Source organism: Aedes albopictus, chromosome 1, assembly GCF_035046485.1.
Source record: "Aedes albopictus strain Foshan chromosome 1, AalbF5, whole genome shotgun sequence".
NCBI lineage: Eukaryota > Metazoa > Arthropoda > Insecta > Diptera > Culicidae > Aedes > Aedes albopictus.
This window is the reverse complement of record NC_085136.1, coordinates 326,107,206-326,130,079: the sequence shown is the minus strand read 5'-3', so window position 1 is coordinate 326,130,079 and position 22,874 is coordinate 326,107,206. Positions and strand designations below refer to the sequence as shown.

The following is a 22,874-nucleotide window of genomic DNA, read 5'->3' as shown; positions in this document are numbered from 1 at the left end:
TCATTATATATCCCTTATCCTTCATCACCATCACCATCATCATAATATTAATAATCATTCATATCCTACATCTTTATCTTACATCTTCCATTCTATATCCTACATCCTAGACCCATCCTAGATCCTTCATCATTTATCTTTCATACTTCATTTTTCATCCTACATCCTCCATACTTTAACCTTCATCCTTATTTATCATAATCATAAGCATTATTATCATTATCATCATCCTTCATCGTCTCCTTCATCCTTCTTTCAACATCCACAATTTCATCCGCCTTTCATCCTCCGTCCTTGATTCTTCATCTTTCATTATCATTATTGTCATCTTCACCTTTTATCCTTCATCCAACTTTCTTAACGCCTCATCCTACATCCTGCATTCTCCATACTTTATTCTATATACTTCATCCTTCATCATAATCACCATCATCATAATATTAATTATCATCATCAATATTCTAAATCTTCCATTCTATATCCTACATCCTAGACCCATCCTAGATCCTTCATCCTTTATCTTTCATACTTCATCCTTTATCCTAGATTCTTCATCTTTAATCATTATCATCATCACCATCATCATCATCCTTCTTCAAGCATCAGTAATTCTTCATCCCTAATATTTCATTCTACATTCTACCATCTACATCTTTAATCCTCCATCCTACATACTTAAGGAAGCGTAGTGCGTCATCAGCATCATTGAAATCTCGCTCGATATTTCAAAGTGATAAAACAGTCACCATATTTGTATGAAAATGTATCATCTCGTATGCTCACTCGTGGTGAGTGGGGTGATACTTTTTCTGCTACGTGGCTGCAGAAATGCCCGTTTTTTGCGAGGCAAACAATCATTGAAAATTGAAATTGATTTCTATGAAAATTCTGTGATGCACCAAGTCACCTTAATCCTTCATCTTTCATCATCATCATCTTCACTCTTCATCCAACTTCCCGACTTTCAAACTCCATCCTACATCCTACACCTTTCAACCGCCATCCTTCATCCTTTACCCTTCATCTCTCATTATCATAATCATCATCATTATCCGCATCCTTTATCCTTCATCCTATATCTTATATCCATTAACCTTCTTCATCATCGTCATCATCAATATCATCATTCACCCTTCATCTATATCCTAGGGGCAAGACACTGTGAAAACGAGAGTAACTCTGAGAAATTCTGAGTAACTCTTTTCACCAATGATCGACGAAATCTGTTGAAAAACACCCCTAAAACTGCAAGAAAGGCGAGATATCGGGCAATATTGTCTTGATTTTGCGATGAATCAGGCAACACCCAAGCAGAAACGGGAGCAATCCGGAGGAATTCTGAGCAACTCTGTGAAGGAAAATGTACTCTCCAGCACAGTGTCTTGCCCCAAGTCTATATCTTACATCTTATGTCCTACATCATATATCATTGCATTTATCCTATATCCTTCATCATTTATCATTCATACTGCACCCTATATCTCTTATCTTTTATCCTTTTTACTTTAATCGTCATCCCTTATTATTATAGTCATCATAATTCTTCATCCTTCTTCCAACATCCGTAATCCTTGTTCCCTCATATTTCATCCTACATCCTACACCTCTCATCCTTCATCCCTTATGCTTCATCTTTCACTGATAGGTTACCCTCTCGAGGGAATGCGCTGACCCTCTCAGGGAAAATACCATATCTGTTGCAGCTTACCCTCTCGGGGAAATTCGCTGTTAGCTTCCCCTCTTGGGGGAATTCGCTTACCCTCTCAGGGGAATTACCGCTTACACTCTCGGGGAATTTGCTTATCCTCTCAGAGGGATTACCATATCTGTTGCAGGTTACCCTCTCGGGGAATTCGCTGTTAGCTTACCCTCTCGGGGGAATTTGCTGTTAGCTTACCCTCTCGGGGGAATTCGCTTACTCTCTCAGGGGAATTACCATATCTGTTGCAGCTTACCCTCTCGGGGGAATTCACTGTTAGTTTACCCTCTCGGGGGAATTCGCTGTTAGCTTACCCTCTCGGGGGAATTCGCTTACCCTCTCAGGGGAATTACTATATCTGTTGCAGCTTACCCTCTCGGGGGAATTCGCTGTTAGCTTACCCTCTCGGGGGAATTCGCTTACCCTCTCAGAGGAATCACCATATCTGTTGCAGCATACCCTCTCGGGGGAATTCGCTGTTAGCTTACCCTCTCGGGGGAATTCGCTTACCCTCTCAGGGGAATTACTATATCTGTTGCAGCTTACCCTCTCGGGGGAATTCGCTGTTAGCTTACCCTCTCGGGGGAATTCGCTTACCCTCTCAGGGGAATTACCATATCTGTTGCAGCTTACCCTCTCGGGGGAATTCGCTGTTAGCTTACCCTCTCGGGGGAATTCGCTGTTAGCTAACCCTCTCGGGGGAATTCGCTTACCCTCTCAGGGGAATTACTATATCTGTTGCAGCTTACCCTCTCGGGGGAATTCGCTGTTAGCTTACCCTCTCGGGGGAATTCGCTTACCCTCTCAGGGGAATTACCATATCTGTTGCAGCTTACCCTTTCGGGGGAATTCGCTGTTAGCTTACCCTCTCAGGGGAATTACTATATCTGTTGCAGCTTACCCTCTCGGGGGAATTCGCTGTTAACTTACCCTCTCGGGGGAATTCGCTTACCCTCTCAGGGGAATTACCATATCTGTTGCAGCTTACCCTCTCGGGGAAATTCGCTGTTAGTTTACGCAGTCAGTGGAATTCTTTTTTTTTTTTTTGCTTGTAAAATTACATATATGAAAACAACAATGTAATACACTATTGTATTACCATAATACAGTTAATTTACATGGACATGTCGATTGCTCTGCTCATTTAGGACTCCGTTCGACGTACTCAATGCAATCTAACCCTGGGACAAACTATACATCATTATTACTTTTGGAAACGAGCAAATGTCACAACAGTTTAGCGGGCTTGTTCAAAAGGCCCAAAAAACCTAAACGAGAGAAAAAAAACGCAGTCGCTAGCCACAGCTACAATAACTGCTTGATATTGCAAATTCCGGGGCAAATTCAAAACTCAAGCCTGGAACCATAACAGAAAAAACATTGTCTTGTCGTATCCCATTCAGAGAAGCAACCTGCAACAGGCAATCCTACAAGAAGAACTACAGCGGTTGTCAAAATTCTGCCTCTCGTTGACAATACGAAAACAAAATCACAGTCACAATCTAACCCCGATGTTCCATTGCTTATCGCACTCCTTCACCAATCGACAAACGAAACTACATCGCCAACCTTCTCACAACAACAAACCAAGTCGCGCGAGATTCCCCCTGGTGCGAGCTAAAAAGAATATCGATGGTTCTCCGGTATCCGTCCACTGCCACATATTATGGGAAAAAAACTGCTTCCTTACATTAGTCCACCAGCTGTCCCGGCAAAATTTCGCACTGCTTCCAGACATTCAGTCCTAAAGAAACATCCGTCTCAAAATGGACCTTCACATCATCCCGTTCTTCCTGCTTTCTCGGTTACTTTTCCAATGTATCCCTTAACATAAACACGTCGGAGCCCTACCCGCACGCAACAGTGAAATAGTAAAGCAAATCCGTTGAACCACTTTCGAGTCAAATCGCGACAAACAGACACCATTCCATTTTTATTTTTATATTAAGATATTCTGGGAGCTTACCTACCGGCTGTGCCATTGTCGTGTCCGGACGGACACTTTGGCATTCCGGGCCAACCGATTCCGCCGGCCCAAACTCTACGCGAACGAAGAAGGAAGCAATGATGCAACCTACTCATGCGAAATACTTTACAAGACTGACGTTTCATTTTGTGTTGATCGTTTGCTTTGTTTTTCCGATGGTTCATCACCGCTACTAATGCTATATGCCCTATGTATCTTTTTCTCAGTATCTCTCTCAACCCCTACAAGTATAAGAAACGATCGAGCATGTCCTTGCAGGCTGTTCAGTGTTAGCTGGACCAGCCTACCTCGATCGTCACAACGAAGCTGCCAGCCGGAGTACCACGGACCCGGTTCTGGAAAATAGTTGCATAAAGCTGTACTGGGATCGCGAGATCATTACGGACGTCCTCATTCGTGCCAACCGGCCCGACATTGTGGTTTACGACAAAATGATGAAGCGGGTAACCTTCATCGACATCGCTGTACCGTTAGACCATGCGTTAGACTATAATGTCCAATCAACGTTCTCCGGCAAGATAATCAAGTACCACGATCTAGCGAAGGAGTGGCATCTGAAGGACGTTCGTATAGTTCCGGTTGTCGTCTCGGCAACCGGAGTTGTCCCCGAATCTCTCCTAAGGTCCCTAGACGAACTGGAATTGAATAAACGCCTGAACAGCATCCCGAAAGTGCTGATTCTTGGAACTTGTAGTGTAGTATAGGCGGTTCCTGAATCATCACAACCAAGATCACAACTTACAGTACATCCGAAACAGACTCATTAGGATATAAGCAAACCGGCTAATGAGATCCACAGAGCCTAATCCCCTTTGGCATTCCGATTGCTGAAAATATGCATTGACTAAGCTTTAAATTCCACTTGTATTACCCGATAGATAACATTACTGACCAATTCTTCTTCTTTTGAAACCTTTTCCTCACAGATCCGTAGAATGCTGCTAACCGCTCATCACTGACCAGAAGTTCCTCCTTCCATAAACAATAGGTGACCAAAGACTTCTCTCCGAGCGACAGCCGTGGCATCCGTTGACCGAAATGACCCAGGCTGAAGAGGTTCGCGAAGTGAACCAGGTGTGCATAACCAACGCTCCAGATCTCCACACCCGGGCGGCGCAGGTCGCCGATCGAAAATCACCCCCTCAACCCCCGCTTCCTTCGTCTTCCCCATCCAGCGATCACCGAAACGGCGGTGGTGGCGGCGGCGAAGAGTCCCCGTGGCACCACACTAGTACAAATCTGGATGGCATTTTCACCTCCACCAACTGGTCCAGCAATGGCAAGTGGCATCCGCACGTGTATGCCAATCCACCGAAGCAGCCCACTCCGCACTCCATCATGGATATTCTGGGCTGGAAGGGATCTACGGCGAAGACGGTCGAATCGCCCATCGTCAGTAACAACCACAACCACATGGTGCCATATCTGCTGCAAAGCCTCAACGCGACGCCACCGGCGCCGACGACAACGAAGGAAGACAACGACGATCAACCGCTGAATTTGTGCATTTCGAAGTCTTCGGTGCAGTCTACGACGGAGCGGGTGTTCGAGAAACACTTGGAAGAAGGTAATTTTGAGAGAGTTGTTGTAAACTCTTATATCTGTTTTAAATCGAATATTATTACAGAAACCACCCAGGAATCGGTGCGGTCGATCAGTCGGGAACGAACCCATTCAACGGACGCCGAGTCGGAGATTTACGGGTCAAACGAGTCGCAGCACTCGCTGAAGGATTCGTCCTCGACGAGTGGTGCTGGGCTCAAAGGAGGCGTCGGAAAGAAGAACAGCCGAGCCGAAGTGCTAGATCTCGGCGAAGGGGATGGTGATGACAGCCAGCAGGATGGGGCCAGTCGGCGGAAGAAGAAAGCCCGAACGACATTCACCGGGCGACAAATCTTCGAGTTGGAAAAGCAATTTGAGGTGAAGAAATACCTCTCGTCGAGCGAGAGGACCGACATGGCCAAGCTGCTCAATGTAACAGAGACGCAAGTGAGTATTCATTGTGCGGCGCTTAATTAGCAGCGTTGGTATGATCTAGTTAGCCTTGTAGCAACTGTACAGACCGCCGAGGCGCAGTCAATCATCGTTGACGCGTCTGTTTTTGAACGATCATGAGCAAACGATTTTTAATCCACCAGCCATGCCAACTATGTTTTAATATCTTGTTTTTATTAATTCGTTCCTCTGGCGGCGGCACGGCCGCCTTCGATGTTAATCCCGTGGAAGTTCTTCATCAAACGAGAAATGAAAACGATTCCGAGCATCAATCAAATGACCCCAGAGCTCATAAAATCCATTTCTTTTCCTGCCGCCGGGCCGCGTGACGATCGCACGATCGCATGAAGTGAACCCCATTCCTCCTCTATGTTTGTATAATTTAACCGGGGCTATTCTACACCGTAATCCTTTTTTTCGGCTTGCGCTCACACAAATGATGAGCTGCTTTCAGCACAGCAGCCGTCGTAAGTGCTCTTGGCAGCGGATTCTCTACCTTCTTCGTTTTTTTTACGATGCCATTTTCCATCACGTGCCACTGACTGCCATCATCAGCCAAAAAGAAGTGATTTCCCGGCAAAACATTCGGCTTAGCGTTTGCTCAGTTCTGACGCGGCCAGCCCATCCATGGATGGTTTATAATACAGTTTGTCAAAAAATCAAACTTCGGTAAACATGAAACAACACTTAAATCATTTATGAGGTTCGCTTCATTAGCGTTAAGTCGCCACTCTCCGAGAGGGATTGAGCTTGAGGGCGGATTTGGCGGCAGTGGTGCCAGTTTGACATTTGCTGAAGTGTCTTGCTTCGATCAATGAAATACAGTATCGGACAATAAAAATGCACCAAAGCTGATTTTTCATACAAACTAGTCAACTTTGGATTGCCATATCTCAGTTATGTCTCAACCGATTGTTTTCATTTTTCTGTGACGAACTACAAAACATTTCAATTTTCAAAAACTATTGAAAAAATTCAGTGATAACTATTGATACAAAAGTTACAGATAGGTTGAATTTTGACAATAAAAATGCACCAAGACAAAAAATTATGTAGCCAAAAATGCTGAAGTCAAATCACTATGGTGTCTTCGGCAAATATGTTTCTTGTGTGATGACCAATAAATTTGCTGAAGACATCATAGCTATCTGACTGCAGCATTTAAGGCTACACAGTTTTTTGTCTTGGTGCATTTTTATTGTCAAAATTCAACCTATCTGTAACTTTTGTATCAATAGTTATCATTGAACTTTTTCAATAGTTTTTGAAAATTGAAATGTTTTGTAGTTCGTCACAGAAAAATGAAAACAATCGGTTGAGACATAACTGAGATATGGCAATCCAAAGTTGACTAGTTTGTATGGGAAAACGGCTTTGGTGCATTTTTATTGTCCGATACTGTATCTGCCATGCATGATTTAATCATACATGAGTATTCTTGTACACTAAATTCTGTTTTTAGGCGATTGATGCGTTCGCGCAAAAAAAGATCGTGTAAAAAAAGTTCACGTAACTTTGAGAAATCGCGCAAAAAAAATCCAAAGGAAATTTTTTTACGCGATTTGTTCTCCGCAAATGACCAAAATCGCGTAAAAAAAAGTCGCGTAATTTCGAGAAAATCGCGTAAAAAAAGTCGCGCAAAAAAAAATCGCGTAAAAAAAAGTCGTGCAAAAAAAGAATTCAGTGTACACAGAGATGGCATGCTCCTCAGTGCGAAACGTGAGAAGAGAAAACATACACTCTACACACGACTTTCAACGACAGCGAGGGTGATCTACGCAACTTTTTTCACACACAAACCAGCCGCTCACTCTCTGGCATCCATCGCGGCACCCTCAAAATGAGTGCTCAAACAAATATTAGAACAAACAAGTTTTTCAGTTTCTGCGTGCACATTTTGTGCGCGCAGAAAATGTGCACACAAAACTTCGTGTTGAGAGCGCACTCAGTCGTGCTTCCAGTGCAATACTGTGTGTACCACAGGAGTATGAAAGTACTTGCTTGTCTAAGATGTCACATAAATCACAGACAAATAGATGTGACACTAACGAAATTTCAATCTCATATATCTCATGATCCTGATTACATAGAAAGTTGGTGTCTTCGGCAAAGTTGTTTGGCTGGCCAAGGACTAACCGATAATAAGATTTTAGATTCAAAATTCCACCGCTAGGCGGCGCTAGTGAGCTAACAAATTTTGTTTTTCATAAATATCAGGAAAATTTGCAAAAAAATGCAACTAGCGCAGCCTAGCTGCAAAAACTTGAAGCAAACGGTAATTATCCTGGAAGCCCTTGATCTACCAAACAATAGTGCCGAAGACACCATCTTTCTACAAAATGAGGATGCTGAGATATGCGAAATTTAAAAATTGTTTGCTCTCTAGCGCCACCTAGCGGTGGAATTTTGAATCTTGAGTCTTATTATCGGTTAGTCCTTGACCAGCCAAACAACTTTGCCAAAGACACCAACTCTCTAAGTAATCAGGATCATGAGTTATATGAGATTGAAATTTCGCTAGTGTCACATCTACTTGTCTGTGATTTATGTGATATCTTAGACAAGCAGATGCAACACTGACAAAATTTCCATCCCATATATCTCAGGATCCTGATTACTTAGAGAGTTGGTTTCTTCGGCAAAGTTATTCAACTGGTCAAGGGCTTTCAGAATATGGGCCGTATGATTCGTGATTTCACCGCAAGGCGGCGCTAGATAGCGTACAAATTTTACATTTCACATATCTCAGCATTCTGATTTATTAGAAAGATGCTGTCTTCGGCAAAATTGTTTGGTAGATCAAGGGCTTTCAGAATAATTATCGTTTGATTCGAGTTTCTGCAACTAGGCGGCGCTAGTTGCAATTTTTTTGCAAATTTTCCTGATATATATGAAAAACAAAATTTGTTAGCTCACTAGCACCACCTGTTGGTGGAATTTGGATCCAAAATATTCATCAACTGTAAGTCCTTGACCAGCTTAAGACGTCTGCTTGTCTCTGATATCACAGGATTTGATACCCCTTAGCGGGTTTTGGACTCACTGGCATGCTTTCGGTTCACCAAATGCTCAAGCAACATTGACCCCTTTGAACACACTGCGTGTGCACTGAGTTCTGTTTTTTCTGCGTGCGCGCAGAAATTGCGCACTGGGATTATGACTTGCGGGCTCTCATTGCTCTCACGCAGCACTCTAATCACCCCCACAAAAACTCTGCGTGAGAGACATTATGTACATTTTATTGTGCGTTTTTGCTCTTTCTCTTTTGTAAGGTAAATGAAACTGAGAAGTTCAGTGAAAGATGAGCGTAAATGGGCACAATTTCTGCGTGACATGCCATCCCTGCTTGTACATCGTTTAACGCCACATGATCAATTTGGTATCAATTACTAATTTATATTAAAGCTTCCATATCATGTTTAAAAATATCATAAAAGAACTTCCATTTCCTTAAAATAATAAGATTGAATAGTTGTCCCTTGAATTCTATTTCGAGAATCCTCTCAGTATTCTGAAGAGAAGCCGTTCACGATTTTAATGAGAATTCTCTCCGAATTCTGACGAGAATCCTCTCTGGATTCTAACGAGGATTCTTTGAGGATTTCTCCTCTTGGAATTCTGTCGAGAATCCTCTCAGGACTTAGTCGAGTATCCTTATATGATTTTATTGAGAATCCTCTCAGGATTCTGATGAGAATACTTTTCCTGAAAAATTCTCTTCAGAATCCTGAAAGGATAATCTTCAGAATCCTGAGAGGATACTCTTCAGAATCCTGGAAGGATTCTCTTCAAAATCCCGAAAGGAATCTCTTCAGAATTCTGAAAGAATTTTCTTCAGAATCCTGGAAGGATTCTCTTCAGAATCCTGAAAGGATTCTCTTCAGAATCCTGAAAGGATTCTCTTCAGAATCCTGAAAGGATTCTCTTCAGAATCCTGAAAGGATTCTCTTCAGAATCCTGAAAGGATTCTCTTCAGAATCCTGAAAGGATTCTCTTCAGAATCCTGAAAGGATTCTCTTCAGAATCCTGAAAGGATTCTCTTCAGAATCCTGAAAGGATTCTCTTCAGAATCCTGAAAGGATTCTCTTCAGAATCCTGAAAGGATTCTCTTCAGAATCCTGAAAGGATTCTCTTCAGAATCCTGAAAGGATTCTCTTCAGAATCCTGAAAGGATTCTCTTCAGAATCCTGAAAGGATTCTCTTCAGAATCCTGAAAGGATTCTCTTCAGAATCCTGAAAGGATTCTCTTCAGAATCCTGAAAGGATTCTCTTCAGAATCCTGGAAGGATTCTCTTCAGAATCCTGGAAGGATTCTCTTCAGAATCCTGGAAGGATTCTCTTCAGAATCCTGGAAGGATTCTCTTCAGAATCCTGGAAGGATTCTCTTCAGAATCCTGGAAGGATTCTCTTCAGAATCCTGGAAGGATTCTCTTCAGAATCCTGGAAGGATTCTCTTAAGAATCCTGGAAGGATTCTCTTCAGAATCCCGGAAGGATTCTCTTCAGAATCCCGGAAGGATTCTCTTCAGAATCCCGGAAGGATTCTCTTCAGAATCCTGGAAGGATTCTCTTCAGAATCCTGGAAGGATTCTCTTCAGAATCCTGGAAGGATTCTCTTCAGAATCCTGGAAGGATTCTCTTCAGAATCCTGGAAGGATTCTCTTCAGAATCCTGGAAGGATTCTCTTCAGAATCCTGGAAGGATTCTCTTCAGAATCCTGGAAGGATTCTCTTCAGAATCCTGGAAGGATTCTCTTCAGAATCCTGGAAGGATTCTCTTCAGAATCCTGGAAGGATTCTCTTCAGAATCCTGGAAGGATTCTCTTCAGAATCCTGGAAGGATTCTCTTCAGAATCCTGGAAGGATTCTCTTCAGAATCCTGGAAGGATTCTCTTCAGAATCCCGGAAGGATTCTCTTCAGAATCCCGGAAGGATTCTCTTCAGAATCCCGGAAGGATTCTCTTCAGAATCCTGGAAGGATTCTCTTCAGAATCCTGGAAGGATTCTCTTCAGAATCCTGGAAGGATTCTCTTCAGAATCCTGGAAGGATTCTCTTCAGAATCCTGGAAGGATTCTCTTCAGAATCCTGGAAGGATTCTCTTCAGAATCCTGGAAGGATTCTCTTCAGAATCCTGAAAGGATTCTCTTCAGAATCCTGGAAGGATTCTCTTCAGAATCCTGGAAGGATTCTCTTCAGAATCCTGGAAGGATTCTCTTCAGAATCCTGGAAGGATTCTCTTCAGAATCCTGGAAGGATTCTCTTCAGAATCCTGGAAGGATTCTCTTCAGAATCCTGGAAGGATTCTCTTCAGAATCCTGGAAGGATTCTCTTCAGAATCCTGGAAGGATTCTCTTCAGAATCCTGGAAGGATTCTCTTCAGAATCCTGGAAGGATTCTCTTCAGAATCCTGGAAGGATTCTCTTCAGAATCCTGGAAGGATTCTCTTCAGAATCCTGGAAGGATTCTCTTCAGAATCCTGGAAGGATTCTCTTCAGAATCCTGGAAGGATTCTCTTCAGAATCCCGGAAGGATTCTCTTCAGAATCCCGGAAGGATTCTCTTCAGAATCCTAGAAGGATTCTCTTCAGAATCCTGGAAGGATTCTCTTCAGAATCCTGGAAGGATTCTCTTCAGAATCCTGGAAGGATTCTCTTCAGAGTCCTGGAAGGATTCTCTCCAGAATCCTGGAAGGATTCTCTCCAGAATCCTGGAAGGATTCTCTTTAGAATTCTGGAAGGATTCTCTTCAGAATCCTGGAAGGACTCTCTGATTCTCTTCAGAATCCTGGAAGGATTCTCTTTAGAATCCTGGAAGGATTCTCTGATGCTCTCCAGAATCCTGCAAGGATTCTCTCCAGAATCCTGCAAGGATTCTCTCCAGAATCCTGCAAGGATTCTCTCCAGAATCCTGCAAGGATTCTCTCCAGAATCCTGGAAGGATTCTCTTCAGAATCCTGGAAGGATTCTCTTCAGAATCCTGGAAGGATTCTCTTCAGAATCCTGGAAGGATTCTCTTCAGAATCCTGGAAGGATTCTCTTCAGAATCCTGGAAGGATTCTCTTCAGAATCCTGGAAGGATTCTCTTCAGAATCCTGGAAGGATTCTCTTCAGAATCCTGGAAGGATTCTCTTCAGAATCCTGGAAGGATTCTCTTCAGAATCCTGGAAGGATTCTCTTCAGAATCCCGGAAGGATTCTCTTCAGAATCCCGGAAGGATTCTCTTCAGAATCCTAGAAGGATTCTCTTCAGAATCCTGGAAGGATTCTCTTCAGAATCCTGGAAGGATTCTCTTCAGAATCCTGGAAGGATTCTCTTCAGAGTCCTGGAAGGATTCTCTCCAGAATCCTGGAAGGATTCTCTTTAGAATTCTGGAAGGATTCTCTTCAGAATCCTGGAAGGACTCTCTGATTCTCTTCAGAATCCTGGAAGGACTCTCTGATTCTCTCCAGAATCCTGCAAGGATTCTCTCCAGAATCCTGCAAGGATTCTCTCCAGAATCCTGCAAGGATTCTCTCCAGAATCCTGCAAGGATTCTCTCCAGAATCCTGCAAGGATTCTCTCCAGAATCCGGCAAGGATTCTCTCCAGAATCCGGCAAGGATTCTCTCCAGAATCCGGCAAGGATTCTCTCCAGAATCCGGCAAGGATTCTCTCCAGAATCCTGAAAGGATTCTCTGGAATCCTGAAAGGATTCTCAGGATCTGTCTTGAATATTGGAGCAATTACTGAAAAAGTCATTCGTACTTCTGTAAAATTTGCTGCGTTGAAACAGCAAAAATGATTGGAATGTCCTATATGCGATTTCCCATTTATGATCTTCTAACCCAAAATCTGGCAACCAGGTCTTGCAAATACAACAGCCCTACCTTGCTCGCCCTGACTATGATTATTTCTCAAAACGGTTTTTGGCCTAGAGCTCTTCCTGTTGCCACCGAAACGCCTTGTTTGCAATCCTCCAGCGAAGGCATTAAGAAGAGCAACGCATACGGGTCGCCTTTTTCTGACGAAGACGTATTAGCAGCGCAGAGGAAATAAAATTAAAATTGAAATGTTTATTTTTTCGCTCTTTACGCGCGCTCTCGTTTCACCTCCACGTGCGGCGTCTCCTGCCGCGTCGTCGATTTCCTCCCTGAACCTGGGCCTAAGCCGTTAAAACGAGAGACAACGCCACCAACCGAACACACGGCTCCCAACAATCATAAAAACCGACAGATATAAAAAGATCTCAAACAAAATATGCTATTTTTACCACTATTCATCATTTCGAATGGCTCATTTTCGTCGTTTCCTTTACAGTCTAAATCGTCTAAATTGGTGTGTCAAAGAATAAATTACTCAAAAGCTAATTTTCCCGCTCTGGCCTCTACGGGTCTCGGGGCCGCGCCGGTGGCTCATCTCACGCGGCTCATCTGCTCTCCTCGGTGTCATCGTCTTTGGTCGTCACGTTGCGTTGAGGAGTTTGGTTTGGGCACATTACGGAGTGTGTGGATTTGTTTGACATTTTCAACACCCCGCATCGTATTTATAATGTCGCATCTCGGCGGCATCCGTCTCGGCGGTCGGTGTGTTGAATGTTGTGTTTAGCACCGGAGAGTGCACTTCATATGGATTCTCGCATCCTGTAGTTGAGAGTATCATCATCGTCATTCGGTGCACAATGGTCCCGAAGCCCTATTTGGGAAAATAGAAATGTTTACGTTGATTACTAAACTGCCGTTCTACGCCCGATTGTCCCATGTTATATGGGAATCCCATATAACATGGGACAACTATGCGTAGAACGGCAGTAAACGACTGATTCAAATTTGAGCTTTTGCCATGAGCTTGGGCTCTAAAAATTAGATAGTCTAGATTGAACCTGAGGGCCCATATAGCCGAGGCGGTAAACGCACGGGTATTCAGCATAACCATGCTGAGGGTGACGGGTTCGATTCTTGGTCGGTCCAGGATCTTTTCGTAAAGGAAATTTCCTTGACTTCCTTGGGCATAGAGTATCTTCGTGCCTGCCACACGATATACACATGCAAAATGATCATCGGCAGAGGAAGCTTTCAGTTAATAACTGTGGAAGTGCTCATAGAACACTAAGCTGAGAAGCAGGCTTTGTCCCAGTGAGGACGTTACGCCAAGAAGACAGACAGACAGATTGAATCTCAATCATGTGAATTAGAAGTGTTTTAAATTTGACCAATGCCCTAATCAACATTTAAGAATCCGTTCTTTCTTAATTTCTTAAAAATATATCTAATTGAATTTCTTCAAGAATTTTTCTGAAAATTTCAGTTATTTATTCACACATTCTTCAAGTGATATCTTTAGTCTTCCTTAGTTCATAAGTAAAAGTTACAAATTAGACGTTGGGGTCGCTTTCAACCCCATACTTTGCACAACACGCAAAAATCAGTAACTTGTCCTATTTTTGATCTTTTTGGCTCAAACGGAACCTCGGGAGAATTCCGGATGCGGAGACTCTGACAACAGGAAATTTTCTTCAACTAGAAAAGTCCCTTTGGAGACCCTAGCTTCGGCAAGCTTAACCTTGCTACCAAATAAAATTAATCGGGATAGTTCAAGTACGATTGGAAAGGTATTTACGTGGGCTTTGATTGCAGACAATAATACTCACTAGGATTATTCAGCATCGGTTTCGGAGAAGCCGAACATCTACAAAATCCGAAACATTTTCGGTTGAACTCCTAGAGGAATTCCTGAAGATACTACTGCGGTATTCGCGGTGGAACACCTCACAGGAATTCACGATGGAACTCCTAGAGGAATTTCCGTTGAATCTCACTCCGATCTGGAAGAACTCATGGTGGGTCTCAGGGTCTCGCAGGAACACATGGTGCAACTTCTGCAGGGATTGACGGTACGAAGCTTCTGCAGGTATTCACAAAGCAACTCATACAGGACTTCTGGTGGAACTGCTAGAAGAATTCTTGTTTGATCTTCTAAAGAATTCCTGGTGGAACTCTTGTAGAAATTATCGGAGTAAATCCCGGTTGAACTCTTGGAGTAAATCCCAGTAAAACGGTTAGAAGAACTCGTGATGAAACTTTAAGACGTGTTTCCAGTGGTACATCCAATAGAATTCTTGGTGGAACTCCTGCGGAAATTTGCTTCTGAGACCCCTGGTGGAATTTCCAGCGAAATTCCTCGCGCAACTTCTCGAGCAATTTCCTGTGCAACTTCTAAAGGAAATTCCGGTACAACTTCTGTGGAAATGTATGTTGAAATTTCCGGTGAAACATCTACGGGATTTTTCGGTATAACTTCTGTGGAACTTCCCGATGAAGCTCCTAGAGATACTCTTTGTGTAACATTTTTCCGATAAAGCCACCAGAGGAATCTCCGGTGGAACTACATGAGGGATGCTAGGTAGAAATGTTGGAAGTATTCTCAGAGATACATCTACAGGAACTCTTGCGGGAATTCCTGGTGAAACTCCTGTGGCAATACGTGATGGAATCCTTACAGGAGTTCTTGGTAGACCTCATCTAGGAGTTCCCGATCGAACTCCTTGATGAATTATCGGTTGATCACTTGGAGTAAATTTGGGTGGAACACTTACAGAAATTTGATGTGGAACATATAGAGAAATTTTCATTGGTACTTCTCATAGAATTCTATGTGGAGCTTCTCCAGGAATTCGATCTGAAACTTCTGAGGAAATTCCCTACGCAACTTCAAGTGCAAAATCTGTACCTAAGAATTAGTGGTGGAGTTCGTACTGGAATTTTCGGTACAACTCCTGCAGAAAAGTTCTAAAGGCATTCTCGGTGAAACTAGCAGGTCAGTTCGCGGTGAAACTGCTAAAAGAATTCCCGGTACATAAAATTACGATGGAACTTCTGAAGCACTTATCGGTAGAACTCCTACAGGAATTCCTAGTTAAGCTCCTGTGGGAACTCTTACAGAACCCGAGTAGCACACATGTTCTACAAGGGTATGTACAACTCTTATTTGACTGGATTTGGTCATACAAGAGTTTCATATGCATTTCTAGAACATGTGTGCTACTAGGGAAGTTCTTGCTAGATCTTCTGCGTAGGTTTCGGATAATTTTTTTGGAGGAATTCACGATGGTACTCCTAGGAGAATTTGAAAAGAAAATTCTGCTGGAGTTTCTGGTGAATCTTATAGAGCCGTTCTAAAGGAATTCTCGGTGAAATTTCTGTGGGAATTCCTTGTGGAACTTCAGTGGGGGTTCCGGATAGAATTTCTGCAAGAATTTTCGTTTGCACTCCTAGATAAATTCCCGGTGAAACTCCTAGAGAAAATCGCGGGAAACGTTTACAGAATTACTTGTTGAATTGATCGGGTGTAGCTCCTAGTAGCTCCGCTGCGTCTAAAGAAATTCGTAATGGTGCTCCTAGAGGAATTCCTAATGGAACTCCGGCGAGGACTTCTTGAAAATTTCCCGGAGGAACGCCGCCGCTTCCGACACTTTTTGTCTCACGCCGACGCCAAACGAGGTATCGGCGGCGCGCCATACGCCGCTGTTTGTCACGCCGCCGATTTTCATTTTTCGCGCCTATGATCAGAGCACGAACAAAATAAGGTTTACATAAAACTGAGATAAAACATTCATTTTATAAGAGTTTAACTGTAACAATTGATTAGATGATCATTAACGAAAGAAAAAAAAATGATGTTTCAAATTCGATTACTTTTACAGTTCAAGGCGCTAGTCAAAACCATTCTCTAGCAAATCATTATGAGATTATCCAAAAACAGATCATATTTTCGAAAATGATACTGTCGAGAGAAAATCATCGAAAAGAAATCAATCGCTAAATGTATGCCCTTATGATATGCAAACTGAAAACAGAAAGAACGACAATTTGAAGTCTGGTCATTGGACTTTTGGTCTGTCTACTTTTTTCTTTCAATTGTTTTAGACAAATTATGCAGGACTCTTATTAAGAACCTCTGAAGAAAATCTAATGGAATTCCAGGGTGTCCATTCGAAGCTCTCAAAAATTGAACAACATTTAACTTTGAATATGCCTAAATAAGTTAAACTGCGTCGATATTTTCCGAATTCAATTGATATTGAGAAGCCTTGTCCTCCCAACTACGTCGCAAGTATACGCGTATACCTCCAGGAGATCCTACAAGGAATTCTTCAGGAGCTTCTTCGGAGATTAGTCCAGATGTTTCTTCGGAGATTCCTCCGGGAGTTCTTTCCGAGACTCCTCCTTAAATTTTTTCAAAGATTCCTCTTAAATTTCAATCAGGGATTTCTCCAGGAGTTCCTTAAGTAATCTTTTCAGGAGATCCTTCAGAAATGTCTACGGTAGATCCTTCATAGATTCAGGAATGTCTTCAGGAGGATTCAGGGATGCCGGATGGAGTTTCATCAGGGATTCCTTCAGAACATCTCTCAGGTATTCCGACAGGAGTGCCTTCAGGGATTGCTCTAACAATAATAAAGATTATTCAAGGATGCCTCCCAAAGTTTCGTAAAGGATTTCTATGGAAGGTCCTTCAGAGATTAGGAGTTCCTTCAGAAGTTTAAGAATTTCTACAGGTGTTCTTTCAGAGATCATTATTGGAGGATACAAGGATACCTCCAGAAATTTCTGAGATCCCTTCCCTGGGTGTTCAGGGATAAGTCCGGGAGTTCCTTCTTTGATTCTTCTAGAAGTTTCTTTCGGGATTCCTCCTGAAGTTCCGTTAGAGATTCATACAGGAATTCTTCCAGGGATCGCTCCCTGAAGTTCTTCCGGAGATTTTTCCAGGAGTGTGAGACCTCCAAGAGATGTATCAGGGATATCTCCGGTATCAGGGAGTTCGGTTGCTTAATGGCGTGCGTCCTGAAAGGTTAAAAGAGTTCATTCTTGGGAATCATTCTGAAATTCGTAGGGGAGTCCTACTGGAATTTCTTCTGGAATTCCTTCGGGGATTCGTCTTGGAATTGCTTCGGAAATACCTTTGGGGATTCCTCCTGAAATTCCTTCGGAAATTCCTCCAGGAGAGTGTCTACTACCTGGAAACACCAGGAAAATCGGGAAAACTCAGGGAATTTTACTCAACAGGGGAAACCCTGGAATATTCAGGGAATATCTTGAATTCTCAGGGAGGTTTTACTTAGATAAAAAATAAAACATTCGGTGGTATGAATAACAAGTAGTAAACTTTACTGCTTCTAGATCTAGTCAGAAGTAGAGTTCACAGAGTATACTACATTGTTGATATGAATCTGGAAGTTGAAATTAATCTAGAAATACCGTTACAAAAATGTTTTCCAGAAATTCCGTCAGGGATTTTCTCTGGAAGCTCTGGGAATGTATCGCAGGAGAAATCGCTGGATTCCTTCCGGAGATTCCTCCGGATCGCTATTGGAATTTTCCCAGGATTCGAATCCTTTTCTAGATTCTTCCTTAAGAATCCTTCGAGATTCATGTATTTTTCCGATTTTTGCTGGAACTCTTCACGGGGATAAAAAATCCAGAGGTTTTATTAGGTATTTCTTCCAGAATCTCTCGTAGGATGTTCTCAAAGTTCCTCCTGCGTTTCGCAAAAAAAATCGCTGGGTTTCCTTCATGACTCTTTCCTAGATCTCCGCAAGAGTTTCTCTCAAGCTATATGGCAGGTGTTTTCTCAGAATTTCTCCTAAAGCTTATCTCGGGATTCCTCTTGCAGATTTTTCGCATTTTTTTATCTGTATTAACTAGATTTTTTGCCTTAGGCTAGTTCATCTCGGGACCAAGCTTTACTTCCCTTCCGAAGGACGAACTCACATTTTGCAAGTTTGTCGGGAGTGGAATTTGATCCCAGGTCCTCGGCATGATAGTCAAGTGTTTTAACCATCACACCAGGTCTGCTCCACTTTTCGCATTTCTCATTAGACTTCTTCAGTAGATCTTCCCGGGATTTCTTCCGGAGTTGCTGCAGGAGTTATAGAATTTCTACTATAGAATTTCTACTAGAGTTCCTACCAGGGATTTAATTGTTCTCATCATGAAGCAATTCGCGAGTGAAAAACCAACACAAGGCTTAAGAAGCAAAACGAAAAAAAAACACTCATGAGTTTTTATATTATTTATAAAATGCGTTTTTCGTCAAAATGCAAAAAAAAACTCTGAGAAGCTTAGCGAATCACAGGCGAGTGCTTGCCAGCTCCGTGTACTCACGAATAAAAAAGTGCGAGTATTTTTGGGCCGCTGTTGTTCACAAGTAGGTTTGTTTTGATTTGTGTCTGCTCATCTGCAATCTTTATCATTTTCCATCGCTTATTCCTTCAAGGATTTTTTAAGGATTTCACCCCAAGTTTCTCCTGCAATTTCGTCAAGAAATTTCAAAGAGTTATTTTCAAAGTTTCGCCCAGGATTTCTACAGGAGTTTCAAATAGAGTACTTCTAGGCTCTTCCTCGTGTTGATTTTCTCGAAATTCTTACAGGAAATCGTTCCAAAATGATGGATGCACATTTTTGGGATTTTTTAAATAGTTGCTCCAGGAGTTCTTGCAGAGATTTTTTAAGGAGTTTTCCTCGGTATGTCTCCTGGGATAACTTGCCAAATTCCTTGTAAGAAATTCCCGGAGAAATGTCGGAAGGAATCCTGGTGAAATATTACGAGAAACCTCTTAGAGATCTTTTGAAAAAACTTGAGAGGGAGTTCGGAATAATTCCTGAGAAAAACTGGGACGAGAAAACAAATTGTGGCAGTTATCCCGACAGGAAATACTAACCCTTCAGGACGCGCGCCATCAAGCAACCGAAACAGACATCTCGTGAAAAACTCCTGCTGAATTTCTGACAGAAACTGTGGTAGATATCCCAAGATCAATTCTTAAGAATCCCGAAAGAACAAAAAAATCCCTTATGAAGTTATCCATCCGAGGAATGTTATCAATCGGTACCACCAGTTTTACTCAAACTTGTTGAAATACTATCGTAAATTCCTGTTTCTCATTCGATTTTCATTGAAATCGCTACATAACTATATCACCAGCATATATAACAGACTTCATAATTTAGTTTCAATACTGTGTTAGCAATTTAACGGTCAGGTCAGATGATCTATGGAATTATGGATGGATATTATTTTTCCCGATTTTCTTGACATTTATTATCAAAAGAAATTTTCGATGAAATTGTCGAATCAATTTCTTGCAATTAATCCAAATGAATTCTGAGAAAGACCTAGATATCTTCTAAAGCCGATCTTTGTTTTATTCCCGAAGGAGTTTTGCAAAAAAAAAAAAAAAATACTTGGAAAAAATTAGTTATTTGATGGGATTTATTGGGTGTAGACTTCCACTTACTTCCACTAATTTTAGAGGATATTTTTGTACTAGTTTTTAAAAGTATATAAATTTGATTAAAATTTGGGTTTATTTTTGAATGATACATTTTTTAAATTCCCCCTTTGTAAAACCTGGAAAACCTGGGAATTTTATTTTGTCTTTGAGTAGACACTCTGGGAGAATTCCATCAGATATTTCTCTTGGAATATCTTTCGAGGTTCCTCTAGAAATTCCTTCACAGATTCCTCCTGCAATTCCTTCGAGGATGGAAAAAAGTGGAATTCTTTTGGAAATTCCTTTTGAAATTCCTTCAGAGATTGTTGCTGTATTTGACTGTTTTACGAAACTGTTTCGTGGTGGCTTGTTATTCTTGACAAAAATAAAACACTATTTACAGGTATGTTCCGTTTTTGTCACTATCCGTTACTATCACTATCCGTTTTTGTCACTATCCGATTTCGTCAACACTAAAGTTTTTGTCAAATTTGTTCCCTCGAACACGAGTTATTTGAAGTTTAAGATTAATCTTGGGGCAATGCATCCGTGAGTGAAATGAAAGCAACCACCAATGATGACATAGAAGACGTATACGCTACAACACAGTTCAAATTCAACTGTAGATAATGTTAATTCATGCTTTCTCTCACGCATAATTTTACTTCTTATTTGAACATGAGAAAAATTAAACCAATAGTCCGATAGAAAAATTACTCTAGCTCTACGTACCAACTGGAACTTGGCCTGCCTTTTCAAGTGTTCTTCGAAAACTTGAACAGTTCGGGGTTTTGCTCGTCATTGCCTGAATTTTTACACTACAATCTTTTCTACAAGACTTTTTGTTCAAGTGCAATAAATTTCACGCGGTTTTTTTACACGATTTTCTTAAAATTACGCGATGTGCTAAATTCTTCTCTTCTGGTCGCAATTTCTTTTCGACGGGGCTCAAATTTCAACCAGAGATCTCTCTTGTCATCCTTTATCTTCTTCTTCTTCTTCTTGGCGTAACGTCCTCACTGGGACAAAGCCTGCTCCTCAGCTTCAATGAGCACTTCCACAGTTATTCACTGAGAGCTTCCTCTGCCAATGACCATTTTGCATGTGTTTATCGTGTGGCAGGCACGAAGATACTCTATGCCCAAGGAAGTCAAGGAAATTTCCTTTACGAAAAGATCCTGGACCGACCAGGAATCGAATCCGTCACCCTCAGCATGGTCATGCTGAATACCCGTGCGTTTACCGCCTCGGCTATATGGGTCCAGGGATGAGAAATGTAATGGAAAAAAACGGTTACCGGCTGTACATTTGACATTTTTCCACACGAACATCATAGGCCCAGCCAAACTCAAACTGTTCGAAAAATAAATGTCATAACATTTTTTTTTCCTGCAGCCTTCTTCCTCGAAACGGTTTCCAAGTGCGAGAGCGCCAGTACTCGAGCATAAAGACGACAGAAATTTCTGTCTTTCCCATTTGCGCATTTTTCTGCGTTTCAAACCGCTTCTAGACAAACTTCTTTACATGCATCACAAGGCTAGGAGTGTGCTCTAGCTATTTGTGCAAATCGAATTAAGTTATTTATTAAAACAAGTGAGTTATTAGCAGTTGAAAATATTTGACATTTTTCGCAATCACCCGCCTCAGCATGACTGCTCATAAAAATTTTCGTGGGGAAGCGAAAACCGTCAAGCGTCTGCTCGACTGCCGTCGGCGCGGCGTCTGATGGTATTGGTGCTGCCGTTGTTTTGTTTTTATTTTACTGCCAGTATCGATGAACGGTAAACAGAAAAAAGTCTCATTCCCATGCCTGTATGGGTCATCCTTTATACCCTGTCCAAATTTTCCCGTCCGAAACTGCTATATTCACTAGGTAAACTGGAGATTCCTATAGAATTTCATCCGGGATTTCATCTTTCGATTGCTCTAAAAATGCAATGTTGGTTTCCTTCAGTCATTTCTACTGGCGATTCTACCTTGTATTTCTCCAGATTATTTATTTCTTCTGAGATATCGATCAGAAGTTTCTTTAGGTGAATTAGGAGTTAAGTCTTCCAGAAAGGAAAGATGAGTCTAGGAACTTGACAATCGATCTGGGGATTTCTCCAGCAACTACTGAAGGGTTCCCAGATGAATCTAAGGATTCCCAAAAAATCCTAAAGAAATTCCAGGAACTTATACAGGATTCCTTAAAGGAATTTCTCAAGGTTTCACACCAGGAAATTCTGGAGGATTCGCAGAAATAACTCCCCAGAGATTTCTACACAGAACATCAGGAGGACTCCCTGAAGAAATTTCTGGAGGGTTTGAGGAAAGAATTCCTGGTAGATTACTAGACTAAACTACTGAGATATTCCCAGGAAACGCAGTAAGAAGTCGTGGAGAATTATTATTATATTATCTTTTTTAACGAGATTGTCAGCCCAAGGCTGGTTCATCTACTAGTCATGGGGAAATAACCAAGATGAAACATAGAATCTCCAGAGCAACTCGAGTTGGATTAATTTCAACAGGATGTCTAGGTTAAATCCCAAAATGATTTTCTTAGCCCCCCTTGTGCATTAGGGCCATTCTAGACCCAAACTGTACACTACGTCAGCGAGCTGTTCCCATCATAATGCATAAGGAAGGTTTATAAATTCCATTTCCTGGTGGAATATTTGAAGGGATCCCTAAAGAAACTCCAGGAGAAATTAAAAAAAATACATCTAGGTTGATCCGAGAAGAAATTTCTGAAGAAACCATAAGGGGCAAAACTTGTTTTCTCTAAAAATTCTTACCGAATTCCAAAAGATTAACAAGCGGCATGGTACAAGGTAACCTAGAAGAATTCTGGAAGAACTTCTTGGGGAATCCAATATTCTAGAAAAGTGACAAGTGCTTGCTTAGAAAAAATCCTGGAGATTTCCTAAAAGTATCCTAAACGAAAGTTTTATAGGAATCTGTGAA

The 22,874-nt window shown here is 41.8% G+C and overlaps 1 protein-coding gene across 7 annotated transcripts in view; it reads left to right on the top strand.

Moving 5' to 3' along the window:
- Positions 1-22,874, top strand: part of LOC109416062 (homeobox protein GBX-2) — a 115,686-nt gene that overhangs the window by 86,573 nt on the left and 6,239 nt on the right. For all 7 annotated transcript variants that reach the window (XM_062847275.1, XM_029867657.2, XM_062847277.1 and 4 more), the window contains exons 3-4: positions 4,613-5,253; positions 5,314-5,675. In XM_062847275.1, coding sequence (XP_062703259.1) covers positions 4,725-5,253; positions 5,314-5,675 — 891 coding nt within the window. In that variant the 5' untranslated portion in view covers positions 4,613-4,724. The remainder of the gene's footprint in view (positions 1-4,612; positions 5,254-5,313; positions 5,676-22,874) is intronic.